The following is a 23,694-nucleotide window of genomic DNA, read 5'->3' on the forward strand; positions in this document are numbered from 1 at the left end:
CAATATGAACATTTCGGAACTTACTGAAACCTGCCTACCCCTAGTTCTGGCCCAGGGTAAGACACATCCCCACCATTCCACTGTGCTAAAAGGGAGTTTGCCTGCAAGTTAACAGCAACCACTAGATGGCGCTGTGCTCAAAGTATAAAAAGGGATGACTTCCATGCTCAGCAGGTTTTATCCCTGGAACCTCGCCTCTGTAAGGAGGTGTACAACAGGCTAGTGTTTTAGTACAGGAGGTACTGTAATAGGTCACTCTAGGAGTGACAGGCAGGCTAGAGAGAACAAGGAGAGAGAGGGATTAAGACCCCGCAGAATTCTAGTAAGAGGAGCCAAGTCAGCACCTGGGAGTGTTCCCAGTGAAGGGGCCTTAAGCGTGTACCGCGGTGAGTTCCTAGGTGGGATCGCCTGGCGGGAGTACTGGGGGTAGCCCAAAGAGAGAGTGTGTGACTTGAGCCGTCTGTGTGACATCCTCTGAAGTATTCTGCCTGCATAAATAAACAAGTTCATCAGGTTCACCATCATAACCGTTGTCTTGGCTGTTCATTTACTGAGGATCTTCAACTGCCTGGTAAGCAGCTACCCCAAGGGAGGGACAAGGTACCGGGAGTTACTGGGAGCCCGGGTCCAAGGAGAACCTCATAGAGTTTTCCCAGGGAGGAGACATATAGTTCTACCTATACCTACCCTGGGTGGAGGCACGCCATTCATTTTTATCATACCTATGCCCCATAATAAGCGGGGGCTCAGGGCTCCTGTAGCGCCACACACAGGTGATTGCGTGTTAAAAGTACAACTTAGTTTTTACTTTTCCTTATGTAAAAACCTATCCCTTAGGTCCCACTGAAAAGTCCGCATCAATGCTACAAATTGTTCTTAACCTATGAAACTGCCCAGTAGGTATACCCCTAAACAAGAGATTCAGGTGATATGAATCTGCCTGCACATTTTTCCAATAAACTTAATTATAATTATGGGACCCTAATTTAAGGTACAGATACACAATCTTGTGCACAACAAAATCACCTGTAAACCTCGAATTCATATCATCATTATTTAGTGCTCCCTAAAACTCTTAAATTCTAATCCCCTGTCCATATAAATATCAAATCATCTATATCAAACACCTTTCTCTGTAATTTCACCTGCAAAGATGTGGGTTTCCTCCTATCAACCCATATACAAGTTGGTGTAGGTGGACACAAATTTAGCACCCATTGAGGTCTCACGCCCAGACCACAGACTGGTGAGTGACCAAATTAATGCACTATAAATAGACTGCAACCAAAATGGCACTAAAATAATGATGAAATTAATCAAAATTAATTGAAAAAGGAAGAAAGTGGAATTACAAGAGATAACAAGTTAATTATTAGAAGAGTGTAACTGAATTTAATCTTCACTTCAGTAACATAAAGTAGATAAATTAGTAATTTTATAAAACAATATGTTGAAATGTATAATTATCTGTCAACTGAAATTCAGTACATAACGGCCCGTCTCTAGAGATTTTCTTTCTTCCTGTTTAAAGCAAAAATAAAGAACATATATTTTAAAAAAAGGAATAATAATGACTTTCCATCACTATTTACACACACAAATAAATAAAATCCCAGCCCTGTTTTAATTGTTATAAAGTTGAGGACTTAAGGATCTTACTAATATCATAAGAATCTGACTAGATGGCACCTGATTTGAAGCTTTTCTCACATTACCCCCAAGCCCAGGTTTCTTTGTGTTAGACTGTGTCCCAGGTAAATCTGACAGAATATGAATGCAGTCAGACTTGTCAGAAAGTGTTAGATTTCATGGAGAAGTCGTTAGGCAATCAATTAGGCTGGATACCAGTAACGGCAATGGATAATAGGAAATGCTGTTATTGTCACAGTGGGTGCATCTATGAAAATCAAGAGAGGTTATATGAGGATTTGTAAAAACTTGACTGAGAAAAGCAACTAAATATAATAGAATGGAGATGTATTCCTTTACTACACTGCCACATGTGTGCATATCTTCATCCATTAACCAAACATACGTGTGTGACCACCACCCAGAGCAGTTATTCATGGCTGCATAGGTGTGAAAGCTACTACAATGTTGTTAGTGATCTCACCATATACTCAATGTTCCTTACATTAACAATTAGCAAGTTTTTTACTGCTTTTTTTAATTCACCTAACCACTTCTATATGCATAGTCATCCTGACCATCTCCCACCTTTCTTAAAGACCCCTCCTTTCATTCCTGTAAATTGTGACTATTTATATAAAACAGGCAGTTGGGGGAAATGTCATCAGGTCCAGACTGGCAAAGAGGGGCTGCTGTAAGATGCCATAGACAGTTGCTATTTAGTGGGCTGGTGGGGGGCTGTTTGGACCTGGTGTACTTTAAATGCCAGGGCCTAGTTTGACTTCCAGTCCAGACCAAACTCTCATAGAGGTATGGTATCAGATACATACATCCAGTATCCATTGTATTCTGCCTGTTTCCTCGTCACAGTGCCCATATTTTGTTTCTAATAAATCCCATATTAGAAAGGTGTTGTTCACCTTTAGTATGTTATAGAATTGCTAATTCGGAGCTACTTTGCAATTGGTCATTATTTATTTTTTATTGATTTTTAATTATTTGTCTTCTTCTGCTGACTCTTTCCAGCTTTCAAATGGGGGTCACTTACCCCCACAGCTAAAAAATATTGTTCTGTGAGCCTACAATGTTATTGTTATTGTTACTTTTTATTACTTATTTTTCTAATCATGACTTCTCTTATCCACTTATCAGTCTCCCATTCAAATTACTTCCTGGTTGCTAAGATAATTTATAAATAGCAACTGAAACTGGAAAGCTGCTGAACAAAAAGTAAAATAATTAAAAATCTATAAATAATAAAGACCAACTGCAAATTGTCTTGGAATATTATTCCTTACATCATTCCAAAAGTTAACTCAAAGGTGAAAAACCCCTCTAAAGCAAAATGGTATCAATGTTCCTGCTTCAGCCATACCCTAGACTTCCATTTACAGCAGTATATAACTAGCCACATCCTGTGGCATTGGCCACACTCCCCTTGCTGGCCACTTGAAAGGACGGTAAACTAAAACTGCCCTAAATGTTACTAAATAGCAAAGACAGTGCAAAACTGATGTGATATTATAGCCAGATATGCCAATTAGAATTGTACAGTTTTATACTCTCTGTAGAACAGCCTTCATCCCTTAAGAGTTTGGTATTTGTTGCAAGAAATGTTGGTAATTTTTTGGTGCCACTTTATCTCACAAGATAATGTTGTGAGATAAAGTGGCACCATATTGGCAAACAAGATAATGTTTTTTATTTAACAATATTGTGATCAATAATTTTCATGTTAACATTGCCATTCATTGACACCATTGGGGATGATCTGATTACTAATACAGTATGAATTGCCGTGTATGCCAGCAGCCTAAGAGCAGAAATAGAAAAAAAGTTACATACTGTAGTTCATTTGGGTTCAAAAAAAGTCAAGTCCATCAAGCTCAGCCCTTCCAAATGACCCCCAGTGTGCATGTATCACACCTATACAGACCTACCTATACACTCCCATATATAAACTATATATACCTATACCAACTAACTATAGATCTTAAATTCACAATAGCCTTGGATATTATGCTGGTTCATAAAGTGAACTAAGCAACTCTTAAAGGAGAAGGAAAAGCTAAGTCACTTGGGGGTGCCAAAATGTTAGGCACCCCCAAGTGACTTGAATTACTTACCCCGTACCCCGGGCTGGTGCCCCTGTTGGGAGAGACTCACAGTCAAGGCTGAACGGAGCAGGAGGGAGGAAGCGCATCGCCCCATGTGCCCTGGGCTGGTGCTGTTTTCTCCTGGTGCCTTTTTCTTTTGCGGTTGTTTTTTTTTCTTCTCAACCTTGAAAACGAGTAAGTAGACCTTCCATAGCACAATTTTACCATCCTTGACAAAGACCTTTAATATCATTAGGAAAGTCATGGTTGAGGATGAAATTGATATGCTTTGTAATGCTACAAAACCTAGAAGAAATATTGTTGATGCTGCAGATGTATGGGTGTAAATGTCCAGTTTCAAGTAATTAAATGCCTTTGCACCCCAAACCCTGAATTGCTTTACATAAAAGACACTAAATGAAATGCAGATTTACCAGCCAGAATCACAATTACAGGGCATGTTATGTGAAATTAGAAAGGGTGCAAAGGCACACCTCTCCCTATTTGTAATCTTTTTTTTTTTTTTAAAAGGCATTACTTACTTAGAGGGCAGGTCGGAAGATGACCCGTTTGAGATGCACATACTGAAACTGTACATCTTTTATAGACCCCTGACAGTTTCAGCATTTACTGCTGCTATTGATAGCAACTTCCCTTTATGTACTAAGAGACGACAGGTATATATATATATATATATATATACCTGTCGTCTCTTAGTACATAAAGGGAAGTTGCTATCAATCAATCAATATCAATATATATATATATATAGTTAATTCTGTAATTTACATTTTAAAATTTTTGATAATAAAGGAGTGGTTCACCTTCAGGGTAACTTTTAGTACAGGTATGGGACCCATTATCCAGAATATTTGGGACCTGGGGTTTTGCGGATAAGGGATATTTCTGTAATTTGGACCTCTGTACCTTAACTGTCAACTAAAAGATTATTTAGACATTAAAGGAGAAGGAAAGGCTAAGTCACTTGGGGGTGCCAAAATGTTAGGCACCCCCAAGTGACTTAGATTGCTTACCTTTTACCCCGGGCTGGTGCCCCTGTACGAAGAGAACAGCACCAGCCCGGGGTAGCAGTGAGCGCTTCCTACTTCCTATTCGCTTGCGCGCGCATGCGCAGTAGAGTGAAAAGCCGAACTTAAACAAGAAAGTCGGCTTTTTACTCTACTGCGCATGCGCCGGCCCACGGATTTCACTGGCAGAAGAAAAAGGAAGAAGGAAGCGCTCGCTACAAGTGCCCCGGGCTGGTGCTGTTTTCTCCTAACAGGGGCACCAGCCCAGGGTACAAGGTAAGCGATCTAAGTCACTTGGGGGTGCCTAACCTTTTGGCACCCCCAAGTGACTTAGCCTTTCCTTCTCCTTTAAATAAACCCAATGGATTTTTTTGCCTCCAATAAGAATTATATCTTAGTTGGGATCAAGTACATGGTATTGCTTTATTTTTACAGAGAAAAAGGAAATCGTTTTTAAAAACGTGAATTATTTGCTTATGATGGAGTCTATGGGAGATGGGCTTTCTGTAACTTGGAACTTTCTGGATAACGGGTTTCCGGATAACGGATCCCATACCTGTACATTAAAGAATGGCCTATTCTTAATAGTTTTTCAGTTGGTCTTTTTTATAGTTTTTGAATGATTTGCCTTCCCATTTCCTTTCAAATGACTGTTCCTGTGAGGCTACAATTTTATTGTTATTGTTACCTTTTATTATTTATCTTTATTTAGGCTTCTCCTAGTGATCTTCCAGTCACTTATTCAAACCACTGCCTGATTGCTAAGTTAAAATGGACCCTAGCAACCAGATAGCTGCTGAAATTCCAAACTGGAGAACTGCTGAACAAAAAGCTAAATAATGAAAAAAACTGCAAAAACATTAAAATATGAAGCAATTGCAAATTGTCTCAGAGTAGCATCCTCTACATCATACTAAAAGTTAATTTAAAGGTGAACAACTCTTTAAGCATTAAATAAAAAACACAAAATGGAAGTCCACGTTCAATGCAAAAAGTAAAAATCCTCAGCACCGATAAGTATATATTAGTATAAGACAGAATATATTACCAGCTGTTGAAAAGTTAAACATGAATAAACATTTGCCTTTAAAATCTGACAGATGCTCTCTAATGGCACAGTGACAGGAACCAAAGGAAAAAAAATGTGATCTACTTTGTTTTCTTGTCTTTTGCCAGCAGTTGAAATGAAACATAGGAAAGAATCCAAGAGAGATTAGAGCACATTAATTAGGTCTAAGCGGCCCAGCAAAAACTCACAATATGAGCAATCTCCAAGGAGAACTGCCAACATGATGCCTTGTTCATCTAAGCTTGAAAATATGCTACAGAATATTTCAGAATGTCATCTAAATCTGGACAAATAATCAATATTATACAGTGTAAGTTTAATCTTGAGGCTATCTGCTATGGGCTACCAGTACTTTTGTGTTGGTCTGTGGCAGTGCTAAAAAAACAGATTCAAACTGGCATGTTACATGACCAAAGGGCCCTGGAACTTAGGGAGTTTTATTAAGCTGTGATTTTGCTACATATCTTGTGATCAACTTTTACCACAATCACAAATTTTTTACTGCAAGTTTTCCCAATTTACTAAATACAAACATTTCAAAAATGCTACAAATACAGTTGCAGGTAGCAGGGCAGCAGTGAGTAGAAAGGAGTGAGCCAGGAGGGGGGTGGGGATGAGTGGCACAATGAGCTCAAGGCACGTCACTGACTGTTAGTATGATGTGAATTTCTGGGAATATTTGGTTAGTCCTAGGTTCTTTTTTGTGGTTTTTGGATTATTTAGCTTTTTTAGTTCATCTTTTGATTTTGAAATTTTAACAGCTGCCTGGTTGCTAGGTTTCCATTTCAATTGGCAAACTGAAAGATGCATAGGAGAGAGACTGAATAAAAAGTATAAAAATGTAACAATAAAAATAGGTATCTTTTGGCTGCTGGGGGCAAACTGACCCCCATTCAAAGTTGAATAGTACCAAAAAAAAAAATGACAAATCGAAAAGTTACACTAAGGGGCAGATTTATCAAAACACGAGTTTGAATCCTGAATGGGAAAAATTCAGATTGGAAATGAAAATTTCTGAAAATAGCAAATATCACGAAAATGCTTCCGAAAAAATCGTATTAGTCGCGATAATATCGTATTGGTGATCCGAAAGTCATGAAATTTTCGTACCGAATGATTGTAAACAGCGGCAAAAGTGATCCAAAAGAGTCGCGCAAGCGTAGAAAAAGCTCAGAGCGTTCGTGAATAAGTAAATGTGACCCTAAAAGTGAACCTGAAGGTGAAAAATATCACCCTTTAGAAACAAGTTTTAGAATTTTAAAATAAAAAATAACATTGTTTCAATAGGCTTTATGTTCTGTAATGTTAAAATTGTCAAGGACAATGTTTTTACTAAACAGCCTTTTCTAAAAGAAAAGAAAGTCAAATGTGTTGATTATAAAGTGTGTTAGATGGAACAAAATGAAAATCAAGGGATGTGAACCAGTGGGCAGCAGAGTTAATGCGTTACGGATCTGTGTGCAATATAGCCCGAAGATAAGGATAACATTAAAACCTAGCATTTGCCACATTTTCTCAAGAGCTTTCTGTCAGCCTTCAGAAAATAGCTGGCAGCTTAGCAAAGAAACATGATCAATAATTCCTGATAATGGCACGGAGAACAATGAGGCAGCCCTGACAGCACCATCCCAAGCATAACCAGCGTCAGGAGAGAAGCCCGTGTTCATTAACTCCTTGCATGTCTGTCAAACACTGCTATATTCCAGTTTCTCTTCCCATTTAAGGAGAATTGAGAACAAAACAAACAGGTTCAGCAGACTTCCTCCAACAGAAAGATCAGCAGTCCTGCTTCAGCACTTAGATTAGTGTAAAAAAGTTAAAGATGTCCAGCACTTAGTGTTAAGAACGTAAAGTCCCAGAAGACTATGCCAGAGGTGTCAGCACACAGTTTGTTGGGAGAGATTTATTTTCTCTTCTTTGTGATATTCCCAATCTCCAGCTCAGCATGGAACAGAACAGTCTCCTTCCCAGCTACTAACCCCAGCCAGACTGCGAGAGGCTGTTTAATTAGCCCACCTAAATGCCTCAGAAAACCTGAGCCAGTGCCATGGCCAGAACCGAATATCTGTGTGGGACTTGGTATCATAGGCAAAAATAGTACTTCCCAAGTACAATCCCAAGAACAAGGACCAAAAAGGACCTAGACAGATTATGACATGTAGGACATGTTACAGAGCATCACTGAGATGAACTGGCAATCTTCTAGAATTACACACACTTATGGGATGTTGTTCTTCTACCAGTGGGAAATACCTTCAAAATAATACAGGTTTTCCAAAAAAGGAAGATCAAAATAATGACGCTACTGAAGCTGCCTGGAGAGAACAGCATAGTCCTGGTGTAATGAAGAATGCAAACAGACCATTAAAATTTTAATAAGCGAATTGTAAACATTTACAGAAATATACATATTAGTTTCCTTATCTTGATGAAAGAAATAAATGTTTTTATCACACCCAGTGAATTACTGCTATATAACAATGAAGAGGGAAAAAAATGACATGTTTCTTTTAGATTTCTCTCCTGGTGGTGAAATACTAGGTAGGTGGGCCCCAAGATAGAACTTTTGGTAAGGGTACAACCGGAATCCCTAGAATATAACCCTCCAATCAAAAAATGAAACAGCCATACCCAACCTAGATAAAAAGAGACTACCATCCAATAATTTCCCTTCTTTAAATACTTTCATTTCATTTTTATGCATGGCACAGGTAATATTTCCAAGATATGTACCAAGAAATCCCTTATCTTTATCTTTCCACAAAGGTGATAATGCTCTTTTATGAACAATGAATCAAAAAGGGCTTTCGACAAAACTAAGAGTCATCTCCAGCATATGGGCTTCTGGGCATAGCACTGCTAACTTAATTACAAATTACACATTTGTTGTTTTTACCTGAACCATACGATTTAACCATTGGTGTTAAAATAGTGCTCATTTGAGGCACAGCTTCACAGGCATCTCAGTATTTGTATAAAAATGCACTAGCTTTAATAAAAAACGGCACAATTGCACACACATTATATATATTATATATATATATATATATATATATATAATATATATAGCATGAAATAAACTCAGATTTTGGCTGTGCACCCCACAGAATACTAAAGCCTTGGAGTGCAGACACCATCAGGACTGATATATATATATATATACGCATACACATATATAAATAAACAATAATAAATGCTTAATTAATAATGAAATTGTGCACTTAAGGAGCTTAAATCATAAAAAACATTGTTTCTGTACCTCCTTGGGACCTAGCACCTGTACCTCCTTAGTACAAGCAAGAAGTGAAACATTGACTAAATAAATTTGTTTTTCCTATATTTAAGCCTTTAATGCATCTTTTCTTTATGTATAAAATATTTATGGATAAAATATCCAAATATTTGTATAATTCTAAACTCAAAACGTCAAAATTACCACAGGCAACAGAGATCTATGCTTCCAGTTTTATTGCTTTTCAATTATTTTCAACATAAGATAATTATCTTTTTCGGTTTTGTCAGACAACTAACAAATTGTTGCAAAACAATGTTTCCCTGTGTCCCCCATGGCTAGAGTATAAGTAATGCGTTAATAATTGCCCATTATTGCCCTACCAAACATCGTCACACACAGCTTCACAAAACAGCTCTGCCATGCTTGGATGTGGGCTTTTGTGCTGGATTTCTTTACAACCTGGCACTAATCCCTTCACTCTATTATCCAGCTGGTGCCCAGCATTGTGTGCAACCATGTCCGTTTGTTTGTTTTTTTACACTGTTTTGTTGTGGTATATTTATGTCGTCTTTTTTAACAAACAAAAGTGTACAAATCACATCAATAGTGCCATCTGTTGGCAATACATAGGACACTTTCCTAAAAGAGGCTGAAAATAAAATGTGCATTTCTTGTACTTTGTACGAAAAATGTTTGGTCACACACAAGAACAATATGCAAATGCAAATTAAAAGTTATTTGCATGCAGAGAAAATTATTTCTACAGATTTAATGTTTTTGGCTATCTCTGAAGTAGCAGGGTCACCTGAAAGGTTGTTTTCATGTATCTACAAGTAATTTTTGAAAAGGAGGTGAAACTAAAAAAAATGCCTGAACCCAAAAAGCCTGAAATAATCTAAACAATGTTCCCTCTAATCCCTTTATGACTGTGTATTGAAAAAGGATCTTTTATGCAGTAAAATGATCTTGCGTACACAATCATGGTTTAGTAAACCATACAAAATATAGATTTTCAGGGCTCTGATGATAATGAGGAGAGCTCTAATACATGTCCCCCTGAAAGCTACTCTGCTCACACATCAAAACACCTAAAAATTTCCAATGCACACAAAGCTTGAACAATGTGTTAAACACCACTGAAAGTACATATACTGTCACTATAATTGCCCTGCTGTACTATACTTGAGGGGCCAAGTATACATGATTTGGAGGCTTAGTATTTATTAAGCTTTATTTGCCCATTCTGTTTGGACCTATCCACTTCTGAAGAGTGTTTCTTTTGCGATATATAGATCTGTACCTCTCTGCCATTTCTCATTCACTTAATTGTAAAATACAAGACAGAGCTAGTACTGGCTATCTAAAGCTCAAAAAACTCCAATTTTTGGGCTGAAAAGCATCAATACGGGGCCCTGCCACAATTTTCCATTCATTTTTTTTTTTATCCTGTTAAGAGTTTTCAGTTCTCACTGTCCATAAGCAAATATAGCACTAATGCAATGGGCGGGCCAAGGTTAAGTATTCAAACCAACAGATGATACAGACCACCAATTAAAAATCATTTTCTTCATCAAGGTTTAAATTAATTTTAGACAGGCTGAACTGGGTGAGTGGGTTGGTGTGGCTTACAGAAATGTTGTGGGATTCAGTAACATCCATTTATGCACCTGCTTCAAAAAAATACACTGAAGTCTTTAAATAGGTTACATAACCCTATCTGTATTAACCTCTTGAAATTACGTTAGCAGTTCCTTTCTACAAAGCGTTCTTTTCTTTTTAAGCCTGGTACAGTCTTTTACACCTTGAAATTAGTCAGATTTGACTGCTTGCAATGGGCATTACTTGGCATTCAAATAATGTGAAAATGAAGTTACATGAGAGCCAAATAAATCAGTTCTGCTGAACTCTCCCTCTCCTAGGCTGTTCAATAGGAAAATCTGCAACTTGTACTACAAACTTTCCATTGTTTTACATTCTCCTAAATATTCATAAGCACCACTGGTTGAAGAAAAAAAAAAAAGCTAATGTTGCCCTCTGTATAGCTCCTGAACCAGTCTCTGCAATACTGCATCTCTGGTTTTAGAGATTCCAGCGCTTTACTAAAGCAGCAGATCCATGTGCGTCAATCCTCTCAGACTTCCTGTAGGTCAGACAGTGCATCCATAAAAAGTAGTAAAAGAGAGCACTCAAATGCAGACTTACGGCTGCAGAATTGCTTTATTGCTGACTACCAAAAACACTGGTAGTCGGCAATAAAGCAATTCTGCAGAAGTAAGACTGCATTTGAGTGCTCTCCTCTTTTACTACTTTTTGTGGATGCACTGCATCTCTGGTGACAATCTTTTTGTGCAGGGGAACAGCACTTCTTGTAGCTCTGCTTTCTTCTTACTTGCAGACTTATTCTTCTCAGCTGCAAATTTCATCTTCATATGCTATAGCAATGCCCTTGCGACCTTCTACAGCCTTTACCACTGGAGTCTGGCCCAATGCCTTATCTAGTCCCTGCCAGCTACGGGAGGCCAAATAGGATGCTGAAAAAAAACATGGAGAAAATTAGTAGGGCTTTAAAACTGGTACTAATACAGCTACTGTGGAGCTGTGCCTACATGTTTAACTGCTGGGGAAATATAATAAAAGTCACAAAGTTTGTTTCAGCTCAGCAACCCACAGCCATCAATTAGCAGGTAGCTGTTTGAAAGCAAACATGATTGGTTGCTGTGGTTTGCTATACTTAATATGAAAAGTACCATATTGAAAACACCAAAACTATTTCAGGATTAATATTGCGACAAATTATGATTATTAAGGCTGGTTTGGGGCAATAATTTTTCTATTGTCAGAAAATATGACAGTATCGGTTTCCAAAGAGCAGGTAGGATTTAGCATTCTGTAAAAATCATTTACTAATTATGAAATGTTACAGGAGTGTTTCCACCTCTGTCATCATCTCAACTGACGATTCATGTGTTGCTTGCAGACAAGCCATTCTTATAAGCTAGAACTTGCCCCTATATGTAATAAAAGGCACTAATCTTGCCCAGGAGCAGTAACCCATAGCAACCAATCAGCAGGTAGTATTAACAGGTCAGCTGTTTAAATGCAAACATCATTGGTTTCTATGGGTTATTGCTTCTGGGCAAACGTAGTGCCTTTTATTACATGAGGTTTAGTCTCTTATAGTCACGTATCCACTGACTTTTGGTGCTTTGATTATACACATACATTTAATTTGTTTTAACAATGCTCACTGTCAGTAACTGTCAATAAATCAAAATTTCCTGCGGATTTTGATTATGAAAATCAATAAAGGCAATTACACTGACAAATGTAAAAGCTTAAACGCAACTTCAGTATTTAAAAGCACCTGTCCAAATAATAATTTTGGGCATCAACTTGATTGAAACTGGTTTGATAAAACCAGTCTTGCAATAGAGAATCTCATTAGAGAGTCTCAATTTCAACAAAATATGTTGATCAAAATAGAAACTGCATCTCATTTATAAATTACAAATAACCAAGTTTTTTATAAATAAAATGCAACTCTGTGTAGAACAGGATGATGTGGATAAAGTTCAACACAACTGGATGGAGAGCAACAAACAGAAAAATCTAGGTTTATGTATTACTGCATCAAAGTCCAAGATATTCTACTTTAACCCCAAAATATTGATGGCTAAATGGCTCCATTAGTCAAAACATAAGTTGGCTCAATTTTGACATAATATAGAGTAAAGGAGAAATACATTTTAGATAAGTAATGTTTACAAGTTAAAACCCGTTTTCTTGAGAGTGACCACAGAACAATTTCATTTTACTAGTGAGCACAATGTGTGGTAGTTAGTGGTTGCATATATAATATATATATATATATATATATATATATTTTTTTTTTTTTTTTGTATATCTGTCTTGAGAACGGTCACAGGTTGTGAATAAAATATAAATGCCGGGCTTCTCTTCCATTCAGGGAGCTAATTTTCTGTCCATGCCTTATGTTTTACCTGCAGAATTCATCTGAGTCAAAGCAGTTGTGCTGTTCCGTTGCACCAAAGATGTTTCTAAATCCTTCTGTGGGGTCTCTGTTACAGTAAGGTGTGAAGAACGAAGGTTTCCTGTGATCAAAGATACATCTGTATGGTGTGCATCAGATGGATCAGTCTCTGGGAACTCCACATAGGCAGAACCACCTGCAGCAATACAACTACTAGGTCAGATCTCATGGCAATGCTAACCTCCAATACAGGTCATTGATGCTACATCAAATTTCTACATATGGCCAATGCCAAATATTATTTAAAAAGAGAAACCACAATGTAGACATCCTAATAAAGTAATTATTCTCAAATGTTAGCTTCCTAACCTTGCACACCACTGTATTTTATATTTCAGGTGGAAGGGTATACTTATGGTGAAGAGTTTATGTCATAACTGTTAATGCCAAGGGCTCCAGTACCATTGACAAGGTACAGTAGCTATGCACACTGAGACACACTAATTAAATAAATGTTTAATTAGGCTTTGAATTGTTCCTAGCAAAGTATGGGAAAAATCCTGACAAGCTAATTTATGTCCAGGGTTGCTGATAGACTGTCAGTTGTTTTTCCACTGACAGTAATGGATTTTGGTAGCTCTAGAACAGTGTTCCCAACCAAAGGTTGAATGTTGAATGTTGCTCCCAGTGGCGTTAAAGCAGGTGCTCATTTTTAAAATTACTGACCTGGAGGCATAAAAACCATGTGTACTGCCAGACTGAGCCTCCTGTAGTCTCTCAGTCAACACAGGACTAACCAATCACAGCCTTTACTGGGCACCACTAGGAATTTTTTTTAATACTTGTGTTGCTCTTTTTTCATATTCAAATGTGGCTCACGGGTGAAAAAGGTTGGGGACCCTGCTCTAGAAAAAGCAGAAAAATGTCTACCCAAAATAAAAGAAACACTAGATCATTACCTGGAAGTAGCTCTCTAAAATTTGTGATACAATAGCCATGCCACTCCCGTGCTGGATTACAGGCCACTTCCATCTCGTCAGGAGTCACTACAGGCTTGTAGAACTCACTGGAATCAAGCATAGCGTTCTCAGGACAGGCCACCAGTACAAATACATCTATTTCTGGAAAATTGGCCAACTTGGCTGGGTTTAGCTTTCCCACAGAAAACATGTAACTCTTTTTGCCAGCAAGATGGATAATGTTTTGCAGATGTTTTATTGCCAAGAGGTAATCAGAGACACCCAATGTTCCAACTAGAATACCAACAACGTTGGCATCTCGGGCCCTTTCAATGAGGTAAAAACGTTTCATTAAAGCACGGTTTATATGGAGTCCCTCTGTCCTGCCCTCTCCTGTATCAGGGTTAAAGCTAAAGAATGTGCAGCGTGGCCAAGTCAACATGAGGTTGCTAAGAGTTGAACCCTCGCCACCAACATAGAAAATACTATAGGATTCTGGCCAAAGGCTTAAATCTGGAGAAAATCTGCGTCCAAATTTAACAATTTCATCTGGAGATGCTGTTCCACCACATAAGGATAGTTTGGAAAAAATAACATTAGGATATGCAGATTCTATCCTTTTCTTCAATTCACCTGCAAAAAAAAAAAAAAAAAAAAAACTAGACATTGTACAACTTTAAGTTTCTCAAGTTTACTAAGCTATGTAAGGGCAATAACGGAATGAAAAACACCATAATAAAATCTGATATAATTCCTAAACTTACTATTAAATTGCCATAAGTTAATGTATAGTACTGGTTCCGCCATATTATAAATGGTGTGTAGAAACAATGTTGAGTCACAAAAAGGTCTTATGGAAACAATACAATCTTGGGTAGCAATCAAAACTTAAAGGAGAATGCAAGTCAAAATTTAAAAAGCATACTGCCCAATAGTCCTCCTATTGTTTAGTAAAAATATTTACTCAGTCACACTCACTTCACATTTTCTAGAACAGGCAGCCATCTCTAAAAAGGTATTCTCCCTTCCTTTCCCTCCTTGCTTCATACTGCACATGTGTTTCATTCCCTCCCCCCCTCCCCTCTGCCAGATCCGCTTCTGATTGGCTGGTGGGCATGTGTAGCTCAGAACAGGAGACAGGATCAAGTTACACACATGCTCAGGGAATAGGAAGGCTGCCGCTGGCACCTACAGGAAGGACAGAGAGATTTCAGTGATGTCACTGTAGTCTTCACACTGCTGTAGGCTGCCAGCACCATATCTCAGAGAAGCAAGCAGGGATCTGGGAATTTAGATATGCAGTAAGTACTTAAAAAGAATGCCTTTAGACTTACTTTTTATTTATATTAACCTTTCATTGTCCTTTAACTCATTTTTAGAAATGAAACTTCTAACTTCCATTATATTGCTTACATTTCTGTAACTCGAAATAAGTGGTGGCACTGCCAATAACAGTGAGCTGTCCTGAGATATCACCAGTAATTTCCAGGAATACTGTCTGCCAATATATCACCCCTACCTGACAACAGCAGCACAAAGTTACAGAACTCTCTTTAGAGCTAGCTACAGACAGGATTGTGCCAGATTAACAACAATGTGGATTCTTTTCTAGAAGAACCCAAAGATTACTCTTTCTTTACAAATGTTTGCTTATTGATTGGTAAACTAATCAGTTTGTAAGTCCATTCACAAAGCAAACAGTGGGATAAAGGGTCTCTGACACATTTCAGATTTACCTCTGTCTTCCTTAACCAAAAATGCCTGTCTCTATTCTTGTTTTAAAATGTGTTTAAATCCTTAAAATGACACAATGATAACATACATACTCTTAAATACACTTTTTAGCAAACTCATATTTAGAAATAAAAGCACCACCTTTGTGACAAAGTGAAGTCATTTAAAAATGTTTACTTTGCTTGGAAGATGCTCACATAGAACAAAAAAACACTTAAAACAGAAAGCTCTCTGAGATCTGACTGATCTATGGAGCAAGTGTTTCCTTATACCATATTTGCAACACACACAGTAACAGGGCACACATACTAAAATATGTGTTTTCTAACAATTAATTCATAAGATAAACTTCCTATGCTGCCCCTTTCCAGCCTGTAAGTCAGAATTAATAATTCTACCAGTTATCATTAACTGACCCCAGCAAAAAAATAATTAAACCGATGTTTAAAAATACTACTATCTACAGAATATTAAAAATTAAAGTACTGTACAAGGAATGTGGGGAAGGGTGCCAATTTGTTAGGAACTCCCCAGTAACTACAATGGCTTAGTTGATGCTCCTCTTCTGTAAAAAATTGTACTTTTACAAGAAGCACTGCACAAAATTGATCCCTGGACTGGAGTGTAGGAGCAATGTAATAAAATCAGACATTTTCCCATTAGGTTGAACTGCCCCTTTAAAGGAACAGTAACACCAAAAAATGAAAGTGTATAAAAGTAACTAAAATATAATGTGCTGCTGCCCTGCACTGGTAAAAGTTGTGTGTTTACTTCAGAAAGTCTACTATAATTTATATAAATAAGCTGCTGTGTAGCCATGGAGGCAGCCATTCAAAGGAGAAAAGGCACAGGCACATAGCAGATAACAGATAAAACACTATTGTATTCTACAGAGCTTATCTGTTATCTGCTTTGTAACCTGTGCCTTTTCTCCTTTTTTCCAGCTTGAATGGCTGCCCCCGTGGCTACACAGCAGCTTATTATATAAATTATAGTAGTGTTTCTGTAGCAAACACACCAGTTTTACCAGTGCAGGGCAACAGTGTATTGTATTTTCATTACATTAAAGCTCTTTCATTTTTTGGTGTTACTGTTCCTTTACCAGGTTAATTTGTAATGACTACATAGAGAATTACAGATAAGGAAAACATTTTAAAAGCTAGAGGTACACAGTTGCCAGAGGGAGGAAAAAAAAAAGCCAATTTATAGGATCTGCACCTATTAGAATGTCCTCTGAGACACAAATAATGCTTTGATTTATTCTTAGATTAAAAAGGAGGAATTATGCATCATTTTAAAATAACATTTTTGCTCTATTGTGACAAAAATTAATAAATTATCTTCAAAAAACGTAATACAAGAAAATGTCATGTCCGTGACAATGTTGCCTACCTAGAGCATGGTCATACACCACATCACTCAGTACAACCACATGACAATCAGTGTCTAGGTATTGGCTCAGGAATGCTTCTGCACAAAGATCTACATTAACTGCTTTCCGTCCAAATACATAAAAGACAGGAAGTCGGCAGCATGGGCTGAGACAGGCACGGCCATAATGGACAAGGACATTTGCTTTAACATGTTCTGCAGCTACTTCATCCACACAGCAGCTGTGAAAGTTAGTAAATGAGAATAAGATTAAGCACAGAAGAAAATATGTAAATTATAGAAAAGGTAAAAAATAAAATAAAAACAAAACCAAAATATACTATTACAAAAAAATATTTATACACAAAATACTATTACTGCCCTCTATCTAAATTAATGGGAAAGTTCACCTTTAAAATAACTAACATGTTATAGAAGGGCATATGCTAAGCAACCTTTGAACTGGTGCTTTTTTGTACTTATTTTGTGGTTCATATGATTAGCATTTCTATACATCCTCTTTCCAGCCTGCAATTTCATAACTCACCGAGGCTTCGGTTGTACTGTTACTCTAATATTTTATTTCATGACTTTCCAAGTCCTCCCCTAATTAGTTTCCTTTCTAACTTTCAATTTGCAGCCTTAATGCTCAATAAGTCCCAAGCTACAGAGTACAGAGAGTACAAAATATTCAATAATTTATATATTGTAATAATTCAAGAAACTAAAAAATCAGAAAAATTAGGACTTATTACATAGTCCATAACAGCAGTAATAGAGACTGTTTAGCTGCCAGCACAAAGGGTTAAAGTACTTTAATAGCAGAGCAGTCTCTCAGTCATAGTAGAAGTCCTGCTCCTCCAGCTGACTTAAAGAGATACTGACACCAGAAATTAAACCTTTTTTTACATCTATCATAACATTGTCTTTGCATGACCTTCATTTTTGCCATAAAAGTATTTACCCAATGCTTTTATATTACCTGTCTGATCCCCCATGTTCTCCTATAAGGGGGCTGCCATATTTGTGCAGCAGGAGGCCGTTAGCATTAGAAGCTATAACTGACAGGCTGAGAAGGGACAGTCAGGTTGGCAAAACAGTCAGGTTTAGGAACTTCAAGTAACAATTATTTACAAAAGCAAATCTCTCAGCGAAAAAAATAAATCAACATGACCTATAGGCAACTTTTTATGTACATTCATATTTTGAGGAGTCATTTTTTACTGTCAGTATCACTTTAAAGGAGTGGTTTACCTTAACATAAATGAAGCTAGATTAGCAGATTAGGTAATTTTAATAAACTATATAATGTATCTATTTAAGAAAATGTCTACTGTTTTAGAAAAAAAGTCCTCTAAAGATAGCATTTCTCTATAGGGAAGGAGTTAGTGGAGGCACCAGGGGAGGGAGTCGCCAACCCCTTTCTGCACAAGCCTGTGTCAGTGTGTTGAAGCTCTCTGTAACGCTAAGTACTGGCAGTAGAAGCTTCTAAAGCTACTGTACATGTCTGCTTCCTGTCTCTTTCTTCCTGCCTTTCCTCTTATTGTAACTTTAGCAGCCAGGCACCATGATCCCTGCTGCTGTCTCCTGCTATGAATGTGGGGAGGGGGAAGCTTCCATGTGACTCACACTGCAGAGAGAAGAAATGCTCCTCCCCCCTGAAAACATTCTCTGTTGCCTTTGTGTGAAGTGCAGCTATTACAGTAAGTTTTAAACAGCTTATTAAGACACATAGATACACAGTCTTTGCATGACATATATTATCATACTCGGGGGAACATAATCTATCATTTTTTGGGTAGAAGTGACAAAAGGTGAACAACCAACCCAGAAAAATACTTCACTGATGCACATATAAATGCATGTCAGTGTAACTTTCTAGGGGACCAACACAAACCTGCCATATGAAGTGTCTCCAAGGATATAAGTCTTAGCGCCTGTGGCCTCTTCCAGCTTTCGGGCCACTGTCACAGAATCAACTAAAAGATCATCAGAGAACTGCAAAGCAACCTGTATAAATACAAAAAAAAATTAGACCCCTCTTTGAACAGATATATAGCAAAATACAACAATTAACAAAATAAATAAAATAAATTTGGCCAATGTATATTTATCAGTTAGCCGGATTAATATCTGGCCTAGCCCTGATCAGACAACTGGCAAGACCTTTTTGCTTGTCCCATAAAGTATTATCTTTAATCATATAGAGCCAACTTATTCTACAGCACTTTACAAAGATTTTACATCATTCACATTTGTGGGCCACTATGCTTCCAGATTTTCTTACTCTCAATTGCTTGTAGCACAAAAATTACTACATAAATGTCACCTTTAAAATGACTGTTTATAGCCCTCTCTTTACATAAAATGTGGTGATGGTTTGAAAAACTAAACAGCTGTTAAATACTTTTGTACATAAAGAGCAGCATTCCAATCAGATTATAACCACATACCTTTTGTGCTGCATTTCTTTGGATAAATTCAACAGTTTTTTCAGTTTCATAGAATTCATCCAGCTCTTTCTCAGGACTGCTTTGGATATCTGCTTGGGCAATATCAATGTTTCGACTGATGACCTCTTCTCCACTACTACTGAATAAGGCAGTTGCCATTTTTTCCTCTATGAGTGTGTGACATAAAACACTAGAGGCTGTTTAGGTATAGCTGTAACGCATGCAGCAGTGCTAAAACAAATTATATTTAGACTACACTGCCTCAAGATCCACAAGCTCTTCTACCATGCTGGAAAAATGCAAATTAAAAAAAATATATATTTTTTGTTGTAATGTTTTTATTATAGTCTATCAGACCCCAGACCAGCCTCTACCAGGCAAAAAAACTCTTATTAATCAGATCAGTGAACTCCTACTATCCTCATAAAAAATACTCAATATCAGACCTCAGATTGGCGAGGGGACCGCCGAATGAATGTTGTAGCATCAGCTGCTAATCAGGAAGTAAAAAAAAATTCTGCAAAGACAAGACAACTTTTTTCTCTACAAAGCATGCTGCAGAGCGACTAAGCGCTGGCGCATAGGGATGACGTCGCCTCCAATCACACGAACCGGATGCAAACTGCTGGAGCGCACAGGCAGATAAGGAAAGTACTGGGTGGTTACAGTGTCCATTTTAGGACATCTGCCTGAAAATCTAAAGTGCGTCCTGCTCTCGCCACCATCTAGAAATCCTTTTCACACATTCACTACCGCTGGTAACATGCCATTCCTTCTTACTTTTTTTCTGACAGGTCCCAACTTCCCCATTCATCTTCCTATATGTCATCCCTGGCCCCTCCTCTGAGTGATGTCATACCTCAACCTTCCTCCATCATTCTTATGGGCTACAGAAGTAGCTCTGCTCCGTCTGCCCTGCTCTCTCATCCCATAGATTTGCCTCTTGCGATTTCAAAGGACCTCCTGCTTAATCTCTCAAACACAGCAGGGCGGACAGAGCTCGAACGGATCCTTGGTAATGGGGTGTTGCGACTGTAAACGCGTGGCATTCAAAATTTGAGTAAGAGAGATTATTGGCCCTTACCAGCTGCCGTACTGGGGGGCCGGATTTTTTTTTGTTCCACATGAAAGAATCACTTCCTTTTGTTGACCTTCCACATGCATGTCAAAGATTTGAATAGTTTCCTCTGATATAATATAGTGCCCACTTCTGTGATAGAGGTATGCACACAGTATTCTTGCATGCACATTTCAACAACTGGTGACCAAGTTGCAGCACACACTTCTCTGTCCTCTTTTTAAAAGGCTGCAGATAATTCAAATGTCTTACCTTCTTTTCTATTCAAAGTCATTCATTTAATAGGTGCTGTTTTGTTAGAGCAGGACCTTGATAATCCTTAGCCTTCTCTCTAGCCAAAGCTCTTATTGTATAGTATAGACAGGAAAGTTTGTTGTGTATATAGATATATAACTAAAAGACTACCTTTTGGAGCACTCGCCCAGCACCTGATCTGGGAAATAGCACTTATATTGTAATGTCACCCACTGTGACCTACAGCACTTATATGTGCCTATTTGTGTCTGTAAGTTATCCTCCCATATAGATTGTAAGCTCTAGGGGTCAGGGACCTCCATGCTCTTGTGTCTTTGACTCTTCACTTATTGCAACTGTTACTGTATGTTGTATTTATTTGTATTTATTGTTATACTTTGTATTTATCTATTATCTTATTAACCCCCTGTTTGTATTAATGTATTCTACTGTACAGCGCTGCGTACATAAGTAGCGCTTTATAAATAAAAATATACATACAAAGCTCAGTCTGGCAATAGTGCCCAACCTAATTATTCATACAGTACATCCCTACTCGATACTGGTGTTTAATGGTAAGGGTGGATTATTTTTCTGCTGAATAGATATTCATGTTCAGAGTGTTGTATTTTTCAGGTTTACAAAAATGTCTTATCTCAGAAGATGCTTACCATTGGCTCAGCAGATAACCCTGGTATGTAGCAATAATACATATGTAAGCTGTATAGACAATTGTAGACTGTTTAACTATTAGACATGCTTATTGTCAGTCTCTAAGAAACTTAAGTTTCTTAGCAGAGCAACATTACAACACCTTTTTTTTTTATTTCCTGACTGTAAATAGTTGTCCAAAATGAGCAGCAGGTGTCACTGTTGTTATAAAAGTCATTATATCAGCAGTTTAAAACTCTAAAATTGTCTGTATCGTGGAAATGAAAGAAAAATGTGTTTAAAAGTGTTGGTTGAGGGGGTCCTACAATGGCAACATTTTGCAGGTTAGCATCGGGTGAAGGTTGAGTATTTCCTGATCCAAACAACATTATTAAAAAAGTATAAGTATATATTTTGCTGTCTATAAAAAATAATCTGTTTTTTATTATTTAAATATAAACTAGGGATGCACCAAATCCAAAATTTTGGGATTAGGACAAATCATTAGGACAAATAGTCAATTTACCAACTAATGTGTTTTCTTTTCAGCTGAACCAACCAGCTGCCCCTGTGTATTCCATATGTAGACAGAGGCTTTTCTCAACATCTTCAAGGTCCTTCACAAAGACATACCTATTTACGTTGGACAGGCCTATATTACAAAGTACAACATCAACCCTGAGCGGCCAACATAAAATACATACATCTGCCCATCATTTCAAGAAAAGAAAAATACAGGAGGAAACTCAGAAGCATGAGCTTGATCTACTGCGATATGACATTAAAGCACTGAAAGATGCACCCAAGCCTGCTCTGTACCTTGGTTTGGCAGGGTTAATTCCCTTTGTAAGTGCACCTCTTCTAATGAATGTGACTGGATGCTATTACCCTGAGGTGGCATTTGCCCAAGTGGCATATGGAGCTTCCATACTTTCTTTCCTTGGAGGTGTTCGTTGGGGTTTTGCTATCCCAGAAAACAGCCCTGCCAAACCTGATTGGATGAATCTCACAAATAGCACAGTTCCAGCTCTCCTGGCCTGGCTTGCTTTACTCTTCAGGGATAATATAACAGAGGCTGCAGTGTTAGTAATTATGGGGTTAGGCATTGCTCTACACTACGATCTTGCTCTGCTGCCTACTTACCCTTCCTGGTTTAAGGCGCTACGTGCCATTCTAACTGTTGTAGCCGTATTCTCTTTAGTAGGATCTTTGATTAACTCAAGTGTATATCCCCATAAATCACTAGTTTCCCAAGAACCCTAAAGTTTGTTTTAGCAACAAGGCCTGAACACTTCATTAACAGTGTTTCTTCCTGTTTGTGGACAATATTTGAGTCAGGGGATTAAATCACAGCATCACATTCAACTGAATGCCAAATGAATGTGAATGAAGGTTTTCAGCCCTGTTATAAAAGATGGTACTGGGAAAAGAGGGACATATTGGCTTAACTTAGACTGAAGTATTAAACATACTTGGATAAATCAATCAGCCATTGTTTGTCTTTAAATGCTGTTACCTAATTACTTATAAACATGTCTTTTTTTTTTCTGTCAAGAATACCCATTCTTGTTAATAACACATGTTGAAGATGAAGATCAAGAAGTGCGTCATATTGTAAGATATATATAAAGGGGTAGTTCACCTTTAGGTCAACTTTAAGTATACTGTAGACTTAATTTTTTTTTTTTGTAGACTTAATTTTTTTTAATTTCTATGGGTTTTTTTTTAGTTATCAATTTTGTCAGCAGCTGTCCAGTTTGGTATTTCAACAGCTATCTGATTGCTATGGTCTTATTTTTCCTAGCAACCAGGCAGAGGTTTGAGTGAGAGACTGGAATAAGTATAGGAGGGGCACCAAATAAGAATATAGATAATAAAAAGTAACCTTAACAAACTGTAGGCTACCTGGAAAGGTAGAAGAAGAAGGCATATAACTAAAAAAAAAAATAATAATGAAGACCAATTGCAATGTTTCTAGGAATAGGACATTCTATAACATACTAAATGTTAACTTAAAGGTGAACTACTCCTTTAAGGGAGATTAGTAACCCTGCTCAAAGAGAAGAAACAAAAAAGAATTTGATGGAATTCCAAAGCTATTGTCAGTTTTACTCCAGGGTAGTAAACCTGAATTTTTCTTTTGATACTGTAATCATATCGTAGTTG

General features: G+C 37.5%; 2 protein-coding genes across 5 annotated transcripts; one reads left to right on the forward strand and one right to left on the reverse strand.

The window, feature by feature from the left end:
- Nucleotides 1–8,181: 8,181 nt before the first annotated feature.
- Nucleotides 8,182–20,110, reverse strand: dph2 (diphthamide biosynthesis 2). The gene is made up of 6 exons (XM_002931582.5): nt 19,566–20,110; nt 19,010–19,122; nt 17,134–17,354; nt 14,008–14,640; nt 13,059–13,244; nt 8,182–11,588 (listed from the first exon to the last, which is right to left on the reverse strand). Exons 1-6 carry the CDS (start codon nt 19,722–19,724, stop codon nt 11,464–11,466), a joined length of 1,437 nt encoding a protein of 478 aa, XP_002931628.2. The 5' UTR covers nt 19,725–20,110; the 3' UTR covers nt 8,182–11,463.
- Nucleotides 20,111–20,190: 80 nt separating this feature from the next.
- On the forward strand, nt 20,191–23,013 carry tmem69 (transmembrane protein 69). Of its 4 annotated transcripts, none has more exons than XM_012961055.3 (3): nt 20,191–20,323; nt 21,514–21,571; nt 22,078–23,013. In XM_012961055.3, the coding sequence occupies exons 2-3, from the start codon at nt 21,524–21,526 to the stop codon at nt 22,789–22,791; spliced, it is 762 nt and encodes a 253-aa protein (XP_012816509.1). In that variant the 5' UTR covers nt 20,191–20,323; nt 21,514–21,523; the 3' UTR covers nt 22,792–23,013.
- Nucleotides 23,014–23,694: the final 681 nt, after the last annotated feature.

This window comes from Xenopus tropicalis, chromosome 4 (genome assembly GCF_000004195.4).
Source record: "Xenopus tropicalis strain Nigerian chromosome 4, UCB_Xtro_10.0, whole genome shotgun sequence".
Classification (NCBI taxonomy): domain Eukaryota; kingdom Metazoa; phylum Chordata; class Amphibia; order Anura; family Pipidae; genus Xenopus; species Xenopus tropicalis.

Excerpts from the sequence above, each read along its gene's own strand:
- dph2 (XM_002931582.5), bottom strand. The coding sequence starts at position 19,724 with ATGGCAACTGCCTTATTCAGTAGTAGTGGAGAAGAGGTCATCAGTCGA. Across the intron at positions 17,355-19,009 it reads GGAGACACTTCATATGGCAG|CTGCTGTGTGGATGAAGTAG; the intron begins GTTTGTGTTGGT and ends TAACTTTCACAG. Across the intron at positions 13,245-14,007 it reads TTTTAGAGAGCTACTTCCAG|GTGGTTCTGCCTATGTGGAG; the intron begins GTAATGATCTAG and ends GTATTGCTGCAG.
- tmem69 (XM_012961055.3), top strand. The coding sequence starts at position 21,524 with ATGTCTTATCTCAGAAGATGCTTACCATTGGCTCAGCAGATAACCCTG. Across the intron at positions 21,572-22,077 it reads TGGCTCAGCAGATAACCCTG|CTGAACCAACCAGCTGCCCC; the intron begins GTATGTAGCAAT and ends TTTTCTTTTCAG.